An 18,390-nucleotide genomic window follows, 5' to 3' on the forward strand; every position below is an offset into this window, starting at 1 on the left:
AGATGGAGATTAAGAGACCAGGGTGCCACAACCTCTTTTAAAGGCAGGCCCACAGTGACCTGAGAACTTTTCACAGGTTCACCTCTGAAAGGTCCATAGCACCTACCACTGCTGCCACACTGGGGACTGAGCTTTTTCAGATGGAACTTTGAGGGATACATACCCAAACTATAGCATGAATTAATTTACATGTTTATTATTCCACTTTGTGTGACAGTTTTGAATGCAGGGCTGTGTCTTCTAACTTCAGCATGAATCATAAGGTGTATTATGACTTGCAAGGTCACTGGCATAGAGTCAGTTTTCAGTAAAACCTGTCCAGCTGAGACTGGGCTATAGTTGGGTAATTCAGAGGACCTGATCCCACTGCACTGGACCTCAGAGAACAGGTCTCCACCTCTGCAATGGAATAGCTCCTGGAACCCATGAATGTGGACCCCTTGTTCCCAGAGCTGGCTGTTCTCCCAATCAGTATCTTCCATTCCATCTCCAGATGGGGTTTCAAATTCCACCTTGGCTCTGTTTCCGCTCCTCAGAGCTTATTTCCATTTTTCTGCATCCCTCATAATATGTCCTATCCCAAACTGAATATAAAATTACAGATATGATCAGACCAATGCTATCCCCTTTCTCATTTTATACTCTACATTTCTATGAATACATAAAATCAAAGTTGTCTTTTGGAGGGTTGGGTCATACTCCTACATTTTATTAGTATTCACTGTTTATCAGAGCCTAAAATCCCCTAACATTTTCTGCTGTAAGCTTTCTGCATATATATACACTTGAACTTTTTGATCCAAAGAGAAGAGTTTACATATACTCCTGTCAAATTTAATCTTTTGAAGCTCAGATGCCATTCAGATTTTCAGGGATCGATTAGGCTCTTGATGCTATCATTGCACCTCTGTTGTCTTTCCCATCTACACATCTTTGGATAGCTCATGAACCTGTGTTCGGTTATCTTCATTCAAGGCACTGAAACAAAGGTTGAGGAGGACTGAGATGGGAACAAAGCACTCCAGGATGACAGTGACGCAGGTAGCATCATTCTCTCAGTATACCTATTACATGGATTCTGTCAGTATCTAGCATAAATTTCTTTTTTTTTTTTTTTAAAGAGAGAGTGAGAGAAGGCGGGGGGGGGGAGAGAGAGAGAGAGAGAGAGAGAGAGAGAGAGAGAGAGAGAGAATTTTTAATATTTATTTTTTAGTTCTCGGCAGACACAACATCTTTGTTGGTATGTGGTGCTGAGGATCGAACCCGGGCCGCACGCATGCCAGGCGAGTGCGCTACCGCTTGAGCCACATCCCCAGCCCTAGCATAAATTTCTTGACTACTTGTTTTCAAGTCCTTTATGAAATTTAGATAAAAAACTTGCTCTTAATGAATCCATACCATGTACTGGTGATTGCAGGTGATTCTGTTCTTTTAGTAAGCAATTATAGATTCTTTAATGAGACTGTTAACAAACTCACTGGGCTATAGATTTCTGAAATATTTCACCTTTCAAAGTAGAAACATCCACCTACTTACCTTTCTTATTCTTTAAGTTATTTAAAAAACATTGTTTGTAGATTAAAAAACTCTTTTGCAGATTTTCTCAGGACCTGAATTATAATTAACCCAATTCAGCCATTGATCTTTTTGCAACCTTCAATCTTGTTCTTATCTGTGGTTTTCCTTTGTCACATTTTTTGCTCACGTGAAATCTTCCACTGGGAATAGGTACCCCCCCTCTCTGGTGCTATCTATCCAGATCCTGTCCTTATTTGGAACATGTTTTACACAGGAGAGCATCAATGGAACTTCCCAGGGGACCTCTGTCACATGCTATCTCCCTTTGCTCTGAACTTTGACCCACTCATGGAGCTTACTATTTATGGTAAGAATTTATTATATAGCAACTCCCTATTGCTGCTGTCATTGTGGCTGATTTATTATGTAGCTTCTAAGTCTGAGGGTCAATGGCATTAAGTTATAAGGATTCTTTTCTTTGCTAGAGATGAAGGTGGCCATGGGAGGAAGGCAATTAGAAATTGGTTACCTCTTATATACGAAAAAAAAAAAAAAACTACTATTTGCCCTCCTACTTTAACTGGTGATATTACCAGATCCTTCCCAGCCATTAACCTAAATTGCTGGCTGGGGTTAGAGATGCAGCTTATGGCCATGGAACTGAAAGAAACTTATGGAGAATTCAAATCCTGCTCTTGACCTTATTAATACCACACTTCCAACAATAAAGAAGCAATGCCAACAGTTAATCCAATCCACAGGTGAAAGGATACTCCAATGTGCCTTCAGTTCTTCAATTTTTTTCAGGGATTCTTGAACTTCCTTCCAGACTTGCTCATCGCCAGTTAGCATATCAGCATCCTGATCAAGCCAAATTAAAAGAGAGCAAAGGAAAAACAATCCAATTAAAAAATGGGGAAAATAACTGCACAGACATTTCTCCAAAGAAGATATACAAATGGCCTACAAGCACAAGAAAAGTCCCTGATGACTAATGACATCATTAGTCATCAGGGAAATACAAATCAAAATCACAGTGAGATATTATTTTACACCTGCTAACAGTTACAATCAAAAAGATAACAGGTAATAACTATCAGTAAGGGTGTAGAGAACTGAAAGGCTCATACACTGCTTGTGGCAATATAAAATGGTACAGCTTTGAAAAACAGTCTTTTCAGTCCTCAAAAGATTAAACACAGAGTTACCAGATTACCAGTTAGTTACTACATTAACAATTCCACTCCTAGATTTATAACAAAGAGAAATGAAAACATACATGCACAAACATTCACAGTGACATTGTTCATAAAAGCTGAAGTAGAAACAATTCCAATTCCCATCAATTGATGGATGGATAAATAAATAAAATATTCATACAATGGAATATTATCCAACAATAAAATAAATGAGAGACTACTACATGCTACAATATGGATGGACCTTGAAAACATTATGCTAATAAAAGAAGGCAATCAAAAAAAGACCATATGTTGTATAATTCCATTTATATGAAATGTCCAAAAGAGGCAAATCCACAGAAACAGAAAGTAGATTAGTGGTTGCATAAGGTGAGGACAGAGCAGGAACTGGGGAGTGACTGCTAATGGGTAAGTTTTCCCTTTTGGGATAATAAAAAAATGTTCTAAAATTGACTGTGATATTGATTGCACAACTCTGTAGAAAGATGAAAAACCACTGAATTGCATGCTTTAAACTTAGTGAATTGTATTATATGTGGATTATCTCTTAATAAAACTGTGATTTTTAAAAAACCTAAAGGGAAAAGAGGTAAGAAAAAGAATTATTTGCTAGGGGGCCTTCAGATAGCACTTTCATCAAGTCTGTTATCAAGCAAGCTAGGATAAAGGAAGATACATACAACCAGATCCATGTAAACCAACTCCAAGTTCCATAAAAACTAAAAACAAAACAAACAACCTTCCTTAAAAAAGCAATCAAAACAAAAATTTGAGCTTTTATTAAACGCCTACTCTCCCCCTTGGTAAGGAGGTCCTCTATCTTTCTGTTTACCATTGTATCTCCAGTATCTAGCACAGTGCTGAGCATATGGCAGGTGTTCAATCAATACCTGTTCAGTAAATGACCAAAAAATATGTGTAATGGTACCAGTACTTTACTAATATTGTTCCATTTTATCTTCACATAGTTCTTTTATGTATATAAGATCATTCTTGATGCAATTACACAGGTGGGGAATGGGCACAGGGTACCCCAGGTCAGGCAATGAGAGGGTACCAAGTCTTTAGAATGTTAGAAAATAAAAATAAAACCAACAGAAGGTAGATCTGATTTTTACCACCATTTACTAACTCCAAACAACTTAGAGGTAAAATATTCTTCCCCACCAGGTCAGAGGGCATCTGCTATTCCCTTCCCTGATAGTACACTAAATTTGAAAACCAGATTCAGAGAGATTATGTGACTTGCCCCAAACTCACAAGCATGGAGCCAACTCTTAAAAACCAGGTCTGTTTGACTCTGAAAGGCTGTGTTCCTGTCACATACATGGCTACTTCTTGTAGACATCATTATGAACTCCTTAGCATGTTCGGCAAGTCTTATTCTTGGAAACAAAAAAGTCGGAAAGCTGTACTGTCCAACATAGTAGCTACAAGTGGCTATTACATTTTTTAAAAATATTTTTTTAGTTGTAGATGGACATGATACCTTTATTTTATTTATTTATTTTTATATGGTGCTGAGGATCGAACCTAATGCCTCACACATGCTAGGCAAGTGCTTTACCACTGAGCTATGGCCCCAACCTACTATTTACATTTAGGTTAGTCCCATTAAATACAATAAAAAGTCCAGCCCCTAAGTTGTCCCAGCCACATTTCAAGAGTTCAACAGCTACAAGTGTTATGATAACCACATTGGACAGCACAGATATTGGGCAGTGCTGTTACTGTGGGGAGTTCTGATGAACAACACTACTTTAAATAAGTTACTCAAAAAGCAGGAAATGCTCAACAGACACTATTCAACCCAGATGTTCCATGTCCACATGACTGCATGGGAGTCAGGAGGGAGAACCACCCTAGGAAGTTGAATCATGGCCAGTGTGGGGTGATAGGAAAGGTGAAGGAGGACATTTTTCATATTACATGCATTTCCCTAGAGATCCTGAGTGTGCCTACTGGGGGGACAGAATGGTCCCTGTGAGAGCACTGCCAGAGGAAGTCTGTGTTGCTAGTGGAGAGGTACAAATCCCTCAGGTGTATTGAGACAGGGGAGAAAAAAACTGAGGTCACTGAGAACCACAGAAGTGAGATCCCAATAGTAGGCGAGGCAGTAGCTGTACCCATAAGGAGATGTGAGTGTTGTTGAGTGTGCCCATGAACCTGGGCTTTATGGCCTCCATGCCTGTGTGCTAAACACAGACAAAACACAATAAAGTCGTTTTTAAAAAAGATACCATAAGTACATCTTACTTCTAGGAAATTCTAAATCCATACTTAGCTTTTTATACATAGAAAGGCAAAGGTAATCAAATGTCTTTGAGAAAGGAGGTATCAGTCTCCCTCTGAATCCCCACTCAAAGCCAATTTAGTGTCCATTTGATCACCCTGTTCTCCTTACTCAACAATCACAGTCATTCATAATTAAATGTTTCCATTTTATATTTTGTTACTGGCAGTCAAAACCTTAGGCTCTAGGAAAAAAATCTTGCTTATTCAAAGGAAAGCCAGCCCCATTGACACCTTGATTCTGACCCAGTGAGACTTGTGTCAGGCTTCTGGCCCACAGAAATGTAAAATAATACAGTTGTATTGTTTAAGCACCAAATTCAAGATCATTTGACAGAACAGCAGCAAAAATCTAAATACAGGCTCTAACATACCTTCTGTACTACTTCTAACCATTGGAATTTCACACATATCCCTCTCTGTAATTGAAATTAGTTAATTTGATCATTTATTTCATTAACATTTACTAAGAGCCTACTAGGCACTGTTGTAGGCAATGGGATGGGCAGTAAAGAATCAGTCATGGTGTTTACACTGAAGAGATAAAAGGAACACAGGTGACAGAAAACACACACATACACACACACTCACAATCATATTAATTACGGCAAAGAAAAACTACCAAATGAGGAAGATGGATCAAGATTAATAGCATCCACGAATTTGTAAACAGAGTGATCAGGCAAAGTCTCACTGAGAAGATGATATGTGAGTATAGCTCTGCAGGAGGTGAATGAGTAGGAGATAAGAGGCCTGGGGAGAGGGGACAGAGTGCAGTGCTAAGGCAGGAACAAGCTAAATGTTCCAAGAACAGCATGGAGGCCAATGTGGCCGGAGCTGGTGGGTTGCAGTCACAGGCAATCCTATCTTCCCCACTTCAGTGTAAGCTCTCTAAGCTAAATATAGGCCTTATTCTTCTTTGCTTCTGCCAAATACCTAGCAAAGTGCTTCGTGTGTAACAAATGCCTAGCTAAATGTCTATAGAATCAATCTGGAAGAAGAAAACATATATTTGGTAATTACTTGGAGGTCTCTCATATGTATCTCAATTATTCCTCACAATATTGTTGGAGTGAATTGATCCCTATAACTTACATATAAGGTACAAGATAGTCCTGAAGCTTAAGAAAAAACTGGTCCAGATGTCCTTCTGCGCCTAATTGCCAGAGGTTGGCTGGCTCTAAGCCCATGGCCTCTCCACAAGATTATTTTCACGCAATTTCATTTGTTTTTCTCTGGAGCTTACTTAGAGGTGAAACCTGTATCTTTTGAGTTAATAAATTCAAAATATGGGGCTGTGGTTGTGGCTCAGTGGTGGAGAGCTTGCCTAGCATGTGTGAGGTCCTGGGTTCCATTCTTAGCACCACATAAAATAAAATAAAGCTATTGTGTCCATCTACAACTAAAATAATAACAATTAAAAAAATAAATTCAAAATATCTTTAACTATGGTCCCTAAGATCTTCCTGGCACTAGCACTTCAAAAAGGACAGTAAGATCCCACAACGTGTCGTCTCCTGGCAAATCTCATATTTGTCCACCAAGCAGGGTGAACCCATGGCTCAGAACAATTTCATATGGGAATTATATTCACAACTAAATCTGCTACCAGTGAACATAATCTGATTAGCTGTTCTTTGAGATTGACCCTAAGCCTTTATTTACTTAACAGAAGAGCAAGCAGGCTTTGAAATTGCTTTCAAACACTCAGAAACAAACTGTAGCTAGGCAAAGCTACTCTCACTGCCAACCATCAGCTCCCTGGAGTGCTCCTCTATGGTAAATGTCCTTGCAAACTCAGGTCCCACCTCCCCACCCCAGGGGCTCCTCACATCTCTGCCTGTGGTGGGGTCTGTCTCACCTCTCCCCACACCAAGCCGGAGGAGGACATTCAGCTACATATGTATGTGAGCAGGACATGTACACATAACTAGAACAATTACTCAGGGAAACATAATTTAAATCTTCTACTTTTCAATATGCAAATAAAAGAGTTAATTAATATGTTCTTTTTCATAGTCTCTGAGTTATAAAATTAGTAAATGTATATACTTGTTTCCATTATTTCTTATCCAAAGACATCAAAGACACTTGCTATACTTCATGTCAAAGTTATTTTAGGAAAAAAACCTCTTTGAATTTCAGATTCAAATGTAAAAGATTCTTGAACAGGTCAGTCTTGTGGTTTGTCTTTAAAAGGTTGAAAACATTCATTTTATACTTACTTTTTTTTAAAAAATTTTATTCTACTGTGTTATATATGACAGTAGAATGCATTACAATTCATATTATACATATAGAACACAATTGTTCATATCTCTGGTGGTATACAAAGTATATTCACATCATTCGTGTCTTCATCAATGTACTTAGGGTAATGATATCCATCTCATTCCACCATCGTTTTTACACCCCTTGCTCACTCCCTTCTCCTCCCTCCTCTTTGCCCTGTCTAGAGTTCCCATGCGCCCCTTCCCAACCCCACTACAAATCAGCCTCTTTATATCAGAGAAAACATTTGGCATTTGGTTTTTCGGGATTGGCTAACTTCACTTAGCATTATATTCTCCAACTCCATCCATGTACTTGCAAATGCCGTGATTTTATTCTTTTTTATTGCTGAGTAATATTCCATTGTGTATATATACCACATTTCTTTATCCATTCATCTACTGAAGGGCATCTAGATTGGTTCCACAGTTTAGCTATTGTGAATAATGCTGCAATAAACATTGATTGTGGCTGTGTCCCTGTAGTATGCTGTTTTTAAGTCCTTTGAGTATAAACTGAGAAGTGGGATAGCTGGGTCAAATGGTGGTTCTATTCCAAGTTTTCCAAGGAATTTCCATACTGCTTTCCAGATTGGCTGCACCAATTCGCGCAGTCCCACTAGCAATGTATGAGTGTGCCTTTGTCCCCACATCCTCGCCAAAACTTATTGTTGTTTGTATTCTTAGTAGCTGCCATTCTGACTGGAGTGAGATAAAAATATTAGTTTTGGTTTACATTTCTCTAATAGCTAGAGATGTTGAACATTTTATCATATATTTGTTGACTGATTGTATATTACCTTCTGAGAAATGTCAGTTCAGTTCCTCGGCCCATTTTCTGACTGGGTTATTTGGTTTTTTTGGTGTTTAGCTTTTTGAGTTCTTTATATACCCTAGAGATTAGTGCTCTATCTGATGTGCAAGTGGTAAAACATTTGCTCCCAAGCTGTAGGCTCTCTATTCACCTCACTAATTATTTCTTTTGCTGAGAAGAAGCTTTTTAGTTTGAATCCATTCCATTTATTAATTCTTGATTTTAATTCTTGCGCTATAGGAGTCTTATTAAGGAAGTAGGGGCCTAATCTGATATGATGGAAATTTGGGCCTACTTTTTCTTCTATTAGACGCAGGGTCTCTGGTTTAATTCCTAGGTCCTTGATCCACTTTGAGTTAAGTTCTATGCATGGTAAGAGAGTTGTTGCTTATGAATTTCCAGTTATCCCACCACCATTTATTGAAGAGGCTATCTTTTCTCCAATGTATGTTTTTGGCACCTTTGTCTAATATAAGATAACTGTAATTATGTGTCCTCTATTCTGTACCACAGGTGTACCAGTCTATTTTGGTGCCAATACCATGCTGTGTTGTTACTATTGCTCTGTAGTATAGTTTAAGGTCTGGTATAGTGATGCCACTTGTTTCACTCTTCTTGCTAAGGATTGCTTTATCTATTCTGGGTCTCTTATTTTTCCAGATGAATTTCATGACTGCTTTTTCTATTTCTATGAGGAATGTCATTGGGATTTTGGTTGGAATTGCATAATATCTGTATAATTCTTTTGGTAGTATGGACATTTTGACAATATTAATTCTGCTTGTCCAAGAACAAGGGAGATCTTTCCATCTTCTAAGGACTTCTTTAATTTCTTTCTTTAGCATTCTTTAGTTTTTGCTATAGAGGTCTTCACCTCTTATGCTAGGTTGATTCCCAAGTATTTTTTGAGGCTATTGTAAATGGGATAGTTTTCCTCGTTTCCCTTTCACAGAGTTTGTCACTGATATACAGAAATGCCTTTGATTTATGGATGTGATTTTGTATCCTGCTACTTTGCTGAATTCATTTACTAGTTCTAGAAGTTTTCCGGAAGAAATTTTTGGGTCTTCTAGGTATAGAATCATATTGTTGGCAAATTTAAAACATAAAATGTACTAATGTGGGATATAGCTCAGTGGGTTCTATCTCCAGTATCACAAAAAGAAAAAAACAAAACAAACTATTATTAAGTATTTTTATAAATAATAAAAATAATTCAGAATACAAGCTGTGGTACATGCCTGTAATCCAGGAGGCTGAGGCAGGAGGATTGTGAGATCAAAGCCAGCCTCAGCAATTTAGCAAGGGTCTAAGCAACATAGCAAGACCCTCTCTCTAAATAAAATATAAAATTGGGCTCAGTGGTTGAACGCCCTTGGATTCAATGCTTGATGCCAAAAAAAGAATATAAGTTGAAGGATTCCTGAGAAAGTTCACTCTCCAGAGAAGGATCAAGAGAATTCAGAGTGTACTAGTTCTGGCCCCAGCAGCACCTTTGCCTGTACCTGCTGTATGTCCCTAGGAAAGCCTTTCTCTTCCTGGCCCTCAGGTTCCTCATCTCCAAAATGAGACTGATATTCCGTATGCTTGACCATTCTAGAGATTTAAGCAATCTAGAACCTATTTAGCTTCACCTCTAGTGACCACACTCTTGTATGGCTCCAGAAAAGTCTGTAAACAACAAGGCTTAATTTTAAACAGTAGCAATATGATAAGTTTGCTTAGGCCAAGCTGTGACAGCTGTTCTCAGGTAAGGCTAATCTCCTTATTTTTTCCCTTTTCTCTCTGAGCACTCAAGCTCCTTTCATACCCACTCCCAATCCATTCATCCCACTCCTTAACCCTCGCAGCTCCACCCTGCGCTCCACCCATGCCTGTCTGTCTCACTCTTGACTCACCTACTTTTCCAACTGGAACCCTTTCCCTGTGGATTCTGTCAGGAATGGCACTGCCATTTCCACCTCTTCCTGGGATCACCACTCACTCCCTTACTGCTTTGGCTGTCTTCCCAGTTGTCCTTTTAGCACTCAACCCCTAATTCAGGGGCCATCAGGAAAGCTCTAACCACATAAAAGTCTCTCTGGGTTAGTCTGGCCCTTCTGAGCCACAGCAGCCATTCAGCAACCTCTTCCAGCACAGAGATGTCATTAATTATCTACCTGATTGTCTCCCCAACTAACCCCAGAACTCTCAGAAGGACCTCAAGCTAATCATACTTGTACACCCAGGGCCAGGCAAGTTTCTCAGTAACGTTTGACGATAGGGAGAATGAGCAAGGAGAGATAAGTGATCTTCCACAATCCATGGGTAATAGTGTTGTAAGATCAAAACCCTTAATTCCACAACATCAATGAGAATTCCAACCAGGAAAACTCAGAGTTGTTCTTTTCACATCACACTTCTACTTCGACTTGTTTCTAATATTACAACTCCATGATTATGTTGGAAAACAATCCTGTTGTAGCTGTAGGGTATTTGCCAAATGCCTAGACTCTGGTCATGATTTAGAACTTAAATGTGACCCCCTTCTCCCAGCACAAGAAATCCCACACTAGCTTAGGATCCATGCTCTCTGACAACAGCACCAAGGGCTTTTTGAGGAGTGAGCTAAGTTAACTCCCATGGCTTCTACCTCAGATATTATCCTAAGTCTCACGTGGCTCTCTTGGTCAAGAGGTCCCTGGCTACATGTATCCTGAATGGATCAGTGAAGCCATCTACATTTCCTCATACATAACTTCAGGGTAATTTCTTTTAACTGTAAAAATAGGTACCAGATGATATGAGATAATCTTACCACCACATAAAAGGGTGTCAGTCAACACAATTACATTCAATTGGCCAAATGCTTCCTTTGAGTTTCAGAGGAGGGAGTATACCTCCAGGTGCCAGTAGTTACTGTGAATTAGCCAAGTTTTTTCAATAGGTAAGGCTGGAATGCAGCAAGCCTGCCCGAGCACACTGCTCGGAAAGTGACCACCGGCTTCATCAGGTTGCATCGGATGCACTCATCCAGATCCACCTTGCATCTGGAACACTCAAACAGATGTGTTCATTTGGCTCACAAGCATTTGATGTTGCAACTCTTGCACTGGGCTAATTTCAGATGGTTCTCATTAAAAAAATAAGAAAAAGAAGAAAGGCAATCTGCTTTCCAGTACTTCCTGTTACCCAATCCTCATGCAAACTCTAATTAGATTGGACTGGAGAGAGATGAGTATAGGATGGGAAATAAAATTAATGAACATTTATAAACTTTCCCAGTAATTCAATAATTCTTGCATCTTAAAAGGAGGAAAGAGCTTATGTATTTTTTTTTCAAGTAGAATGAGGTTAAAAAACAGTGTCTGCACTCAAGAGAAAGATTAGGAAGAGCTGAAGTTCAAAATCATGAAGGAAACAAAGTTTAACTTGTAGTGTCTTTGCAGTCCTCTGGTTCATGGATAATATACTAGGACTAATAGATTAATATACAACATCATTCAGAACCTTTATGATTAACAGGAAACATCTCTCTGGAACCAATTTCCATTTCCTTTGGCAAAAACAACTGAAAGCAGTTCAGATTTAACTTGAGGGGAAAATGGGTCTTTCATAAAATGGAAAAATAGTGGCTAAAAAGAGAGCATTCACTATTGTATCAACCACAAACCAGTCAATGGGTATAATAGGCACTACAGGCAGGAGAAGAAGGAAAAAGAAGAAATATTCTCAACTTGCAGCTTGATTAAATTTTCATATGTTCTAATTAGCAATTAATGAGCAAATGCATGCAATGATTAGGAGAACTGGTGAACGCACTGGGTTTAAAGTCATAAGATGTGAATTAGAATCTTTGCTCCATAACTGTGTGACCCTGGCAAGTCAGTCAACTTCCCTGACATCACTTCAGTGGAAATAATCCTCTGAGTAGATGCCCCTTCTAATCCTTTCCTTTGTACCTTTCTAGAAACACTAATGTCATGAATGGCACAATGGTCTGAATTTTGAATCCCTACCATAGAGAGCAAGAGGCCAACAGAAGCTGACTAGAGTCATCCTTGCTTGGTGAGAAGGAGAAAAGCAGGCTTATTCTAGAGCAGGAGGGAGACAATTGCAAAGTAGTCAAGAATCAACGATGCCCTGCCCCACAGTTCTGCATGTTTCATTCCCTTTGCCTGGAAGGCTCTTCCTCAACTAACCCATCCAACAAACTCATCCACCAAGAACCAGAACAAAGACATCTACAGGCACACTTTCCACTGGGCTCCATGCTTGCTTTACTATCTTGTTGCAATGAGAATAACTGTGATGCAGATGAAAAGACATCATCCAAGTGCTTGTTATCAGTCTGCAGATTATATAAAATTGCCTTGCATAGGTTACTTTTTCACCTATTTCATGAAATTCTGAGATCTTCAGGCCTGTAATAGATGCCCAGGAGAAGGAGGTAGCAGACCTCTGAACTCTGGGTTCAATCAACTACTCACCCCCTTAAGAGCCCTAGTTCCAGGCTCCCCCTCCATTCCCTTTCCTGTCTGGCTCCAGAACAGAGTCCTCTACAGCTTTCTTTTCCTCCAGGTGGCTCAGTCCTATCCCTGCCTTGGATCTCACTGAGGAACACTTGGGCACCTGGGGACACTAAGCCCCACCCAAAGAGATGTTGAGAAGAAGTACCCACAAAACAACTGGAGCCATTAGCAGTACAGTTATTTAATCACCACTTGACTTTAAGCTCCCGCTGCAGCTGTTAGCCTTGCCAAAGGCCCATTTGGCTTTATCTTTCAGGTAGAAACAGGGTTCTATTGCAAATGCAAATTTCTACAAGGACATGTATGCAACCCAACTGCAGGTTCAAGGCTAAAATTTCAGCTACACAGACTTGCCAGAAGGAAGGGGAATGTCCCCTTCATGACCTTAGAAAGGGACAAGAATCTTACAAGTGTGAAATCAGAACTTCTAGAACCACCAAAGACCTTTTCCAGCTACAACCTCAACACCTTCCCTCTCTCTGTGCTGGTATTCCCATCACGCTGAATAAAACTGCTTCTCAGAGAAATAAGCTCATTTGCTCACATAAAATCAAGTCAATTAGAATTAAAAAACAGTTAGCATCTATACAGGTAGGAAGTTTGAGAGCCTACCAGTGTCAGTGGTGCTGGCTGCAGCATTTTGAAGGAAACTGGCATGGCTGGCTGATACACAAAGTCAGCTGAACACTACATGAAGACATTTAGGAAGGAGACATCTCCTTGTACCCTCCCCCATCCCAGGAAGATGTGTTCCTGAGAACATATAATGGGGATTATAGGAAGCAGAAGGCTACTGGTGCAGCTTGCAAAAGCACATACAAGCGAATTCTTTTCAAATTTGTGGAGAGACTATCAAATGGATGGTTTGTGCAGCTGTAAACTCATACAACCCCTGGCAGAGTCCTGCCAATCTCATTATGTAAACATCACGAGGTGGGAGGTTTGAAACACTGGGAAAAATGCAAAGATTTTAAAGGAAAATCATTCTAATGGCAAAAGCTATTAAGATAAAGTATACCCCCAAATTTCAGGGTAGGATTTGTTTTAATAGAAACCAAAACCGCAGCTCTCATCTCCTCTAGTCTGCCACACCTCCATCTTTTATTTTCCTCTCTGGAACCAGTTGCTTTTACTCTCCTCTGCAAACAGAGAAGAAAATGCTTTAATCAGCAGAAGAGATTCAAGTTAGGTTTAAAAGGCAATGTCCAGATAGCAAAGGTTAGGACAACTTAGATACGGTTGCTTCAGAAGCTTTTAAAAATAGGACAAACAACAGTGTGGTTGGGGTTCCATGCTCCAAGTGTATGGAGTATGTGGCAGGCGACACCATGAAAGTGGAGTTGAGCCACCTGGACCCCAATCCCAGCTCTGCTGCTGGCCAGTTTGAGACCCAGAGGCTAACGGTGCCTCCTTGCTCAGCTTCCCCAGGTGAGAATTTGATTAAGGTTACCATGGAGATAGAAACTAATCATGACACTCCATTAGTCACCTATGTAGAAGGTGTCTGCTGTGCATGAGGAGAAACCTGAAATTCTGATAGGAGAGACTTTGGGATTTGTGGCTGTACAAACAAATTGTAAACCCCTTCATTCCTTTATATATTTTCCCTTCATTCTGTTCTCAGTTTTCTCATATATATACTACACAAACTGAAGCACAGATTATGCAGGACTGAATAAAAACCATACCCAACACAGTACTGCACTCAGCCAACCCAAGACTTTGACAATGATTGCTTAATTCATAGATTCCCTCTAACCTTTGTATGTATAATGATTACCATGGGCAACATTCCAAACTCAGGCGAGCACATAGTATTTGCTTATCTGCTAAAGCAAGCACATCAGATTATTTAATCTGTGGTTCTACACCAAGTTAGAATGGTTCAGTCAGAGTCCACACCAACAATTTCAGATAACAAGTCCTGGGATATGAGTCTAGACATACTTTTAAAGAAGGAAAACAAATGGGTAACCAAAGGAAATTATTTGACATCAGAACCTGACTCTTAACCATCAGTTAATGTAGTTTCCAATTGCTTTCCCCAGTTTTTCAGAGTTGGATCACAAATTTCCTAGGTCTTACTACTGCTTACTAAGGCAGAATATCCAAAATTTAATAAGGACCTTATCAGACATCATGTGTCAAATTTGAGGGAAGGAATTAATATTGCAGCCTTACTTTTCAAAAAAGAACCTATAATGCTATTTTGTCTCCCAGCAAAAAAAAAAAAAGGCCAGGGTTCCCTCAATTATTACAAAACAATTCTGTAGCCAGTGAATTAATCCACATAGAGACCCCTTTCTGGAGCCTGGGACATGGGTCATTCCAGTGGGCAATGGCTCCTGGGCTAAAGATCTGGCAGGGCAACTGCTCCTTTCCCAGGTTTGGGAGGAGTGGGCAGGTGATCAGATTGCATGGTATAGTTCTTTTCACCCTGCCTTATACCCATGAGAGATCCTGCACAAAATCAACAAGACTCAGATGCTCTTCCTGGCAATTGTGCATCCCATGGAAGCAAAGTACTGGCTGACTGCAGGCCGAGCCTTCCCCCTGGCGCCCCACCAACAGAAAGCACATGTCTGCGTTTTATATTCCAGTAAACTGGAGCCTGGCTCTCAGCCAGGGGACCTCTTTGTAATGTCAAAGATAAAAGCACTGGCCATGTTTGGCACCCTGCCCCCACCTCCATTCTCTTGTAACCATCTCATAAACCAAGCATGCGTTACTGTTAACAGAGTCTTCCAGACAGAGGTCTGATGGAGCTTCATAAACATTACCAGATGATGAGCAGAGGTATCCCCACTTCACAGGAAGAGAAAGAGGTTCAGGGAGGGCAAGTGATTTCACACAGAACCCAGCATACTGGAAATCATGGGGAGAATTAAAAGTATATGCTCAAATACAACGTCAGAATATTCCTACTCCCAAGAAACTGCTCACCATGCCAGAATCCCAGACACCTTTCATTAGAACCCATCATGCTAGAAACATCAAGCCTCAAATCTGCTCCAAACAGTACAGGTATAGTTATAATCAGGGTATTGATATCTAATAAGGTCCTTATTAAATTTTGGATGTCCACAATGGCATTTAGGATATACAAGATGACATGATTCTCTCTTCTCTTCCCCCAGTGTTCTCTGTGTGCCCCCTGGAAGGTTATGATGCCAACCTCAGAGGATTTATGAAATAATTATCTCTTGATCCGTTTTTGTTTTCTTTTAGGGTTATATTCTTTATGGATCAAAATTACATAGCTTTAGCAATTGCCTTTAACATTTCTGTTTATTATCTAACTTTCTAGATTACTTTGGAAATAAGATCTTAATGTTAGTAAATGTTCATAAACTAGAACATGTAGAGGTTTCTTTTCTTGAAGTAAACAAATATAAAAATCTGTCTTTGTGCAAGAACAGGGGGTAGACAGGGCCTCAGTCAGAAGGCTTACTATGAGAAGAACTCAGTTTCTTATCACAAATGGGAACTGGATTGTTCTGGATCTGCTTATTTTAATATATCTGAGGCTTTCATTCACTCTGGGAGGCTGCAGTGGGCTTACTTCCTCTCCCACCCTGCCAATAATGCACTAACACTTGGACACCCACCTTCACACTCCCCCCCCCCACACACATCCCAGGAATGTGCTGAAAGAGTTGCTGAGGGCTGCGGCTTTCCTTCAGTCTGCAGACCTATTGTTTCTCTAGCTCTGTTCTCTTCTTTGTTTCCAGGGTCTAGTGAAGTGGCTGTACATTCAGAATCACCTGGGGGGCTTTTAAGATCCCATCCAAGCAAACAATATCAGAATTTGGGGGCCAGGCAGAGGTCTGTATCTTTTTTGTAAGCTCCTCAAGTGATTCTAATGTGCAGTCAGGGCCAAGGACCTCCAGCCTGGTCGTCGCTGTCTCACTTGTTCCTAATTTCTGTGACCATGCTGGCACTTTTCATAGCGACACCAGTAAGGTTTGCTGCAAGTGCTTGTGGTTTCGGCTTTTTCTTTTTCCTATGTACTCAATTTATAGTAACACCTCTCATGTTCTCTTCTTTTGCACAAATTACTTATTTACAATAGACATAAAAAAGTGATCAAGTACACAGCATTGTGCATAATACTAGGCCCTTCAGATGGTCTTTAGTTTGATATGTAACAACATTTCCCAAATGTTCAAGTGAGCCAAACATTGGAACTGCAAAGACTTAGATGAGAAGTAACCTCCACCTTGAGACGCATACTGTGTAATGCTTAAAACAGCCACATACGTGTCCCATTTCTAAATATGGCATATGGTAACAGAGACCAGCCTGGAGGCAATGAGGGCACAGAGGCAAGGCCCTTTGCTCAAGTGGGATTTGATGGCTCTAGAAGGACTAGTCCAGAGCAGAAAAGCAGGAAGGGCAGTGAGTGCAGAAGGAGGGAAGAGTGTGAGGGAACAGAGGGTGGGGTGGCAAACCTAGCAGGAGGGGCGTGGGAGGGTGGGCGAGCCCTGTCTGCTGCCCCACTGTCTGAAGTCACTCGCTGCCCAGAGGCTGCTTTTTCAGAGTTAGAAGCTTCCCCTTACTTCTGGAGGCTTAATTCAGAATAAGTTCACAGGCCTGAAAACATAAGGCTGGGTTAACAGTTTATGGGGAGAAAAGAGAAGATAAAGGTTTGGACATGATGATGAAGAGGTGGACAGAGGCCAGATAAGAGGGTGAATTTGATCCTGTGTGGATAACACAGAGATATGGGAGGATTTTAAGTCCAAAGACTGTTTTTCTTCAAATATCTATGTAGAAAATACACTGACAGGTGGAGAAACCGAGGGCAGAAAGAATGTGGTTTAGATATGAAGTGTCCCCCCAAACCTCTTGTGTTAATGCAGGAATGTTCGAGGTGAAATGATTGGACTGTAAGAGCTGTAACCTACTTTGAATGGACTGACTGGGTAGTAATTGCAGGTAGATGGGTGTGGATGGAGAAGGTGGGTCACTGGGGATGTGTCCTGGAAAGGTGCATCTTCCCTGGGGCCCCTTCTGTTTCCCGGCTGTTGTGAATTGAACAGCATTTTTTCTGCCATGTCCTTCCACCATGGTGTCCTGTTTCATCTTGGGCCTACAGCAATGGAGTCAGCCATCTAAGGACTGAGACCTCTGAAACTGTGAGTCTCAAATAAACTTGCCCTCCTTCAAGTTATTCTTGCCAGGTATTTTCATCTGATTAAAGCAACCACTTAGGTAGACATTGCAACAATTTAGAAAGAGTTAATGTGAACCTGAATAAGGCAATAGCCTTACAAAAAAAGACCAAGAGGAAGGGGTCAACTAAAGAGAGCCAAGAAGATGATGTCTTAGGAGTAAGTTGTCTGTGGAGAGTAAAGGAAGAGGACACTTGGCTCCAGTGACTGAGTGCATGGTGAAGCCTCTAGGTGACACTGGAATTTTAGAATGGAGGTGTTTAGGAAAGGCAGTTCACTTTTAGACATACCAAATAGGAGATGTCTGCAGAGAATCCAAGAGGAACTGCTCTGCTTAGGAAGACAGAAATATGAAACTAGACCCAGAAGACAAGCAAAGGCGAGACGTATAAATATGGAGGACAATGTCATAAAGGCAGAATCTGAAAATATGGGGGCCAGAGGAGATCAGCCAATCCAAGAGAAAGAATCCCAACATTAAAAGGTCAAAGGGGGAGGACTAGAGGAGGTTGTAAAAACTAAGGCGAGAGTATTCCTTAAAGGAGGAAGAGAGGGATTGAAGGATAAAATACATCAGAAGTGTCAGGGTAGAAAAGACTCAAAGGAGGC

The 18,390-nt window shown here is 40.4% G+C and overlaps 1 protein-coding gene across 1 annotated transcript in view; it reads right to left on the bottom strand.

The window, feature by feature from the left end:
- Smyd3 (SET and MYND domain containing 3) overlaps positions 1-18,390 on the bottom strand; it is a 711,836-nt gene that overhangs the window by 105,923 nt on the left and 587,523 nt on the right. Inside the window, exon 9 of the mRNA XM_026390740.2 lies at positions 2,292-2,379. Within this exon, the coding sequence (XP_026246525.1) occupies positions 2,292-2,379 (88 nt within the window). The remainder of the gene's footprint in view (positions 1-2,291; positions 2,380-18,390) is intronic.

Source organism: Urocitellus parryii, chromosome 9, assembly GCF_045843805.1.
Source record: "Urocitellus parryii isolate mUroPar1 chromosome 9, mUroPar1.hap1, whole genome shotgun sequence".
Taxonomy (NCBI): domain Eukaryota; kingdom Metazoa; phylum Chordata; class Mammalia; order Rodentia; family Sciuridae; genus Urocitellus; species Urocitellus parryii.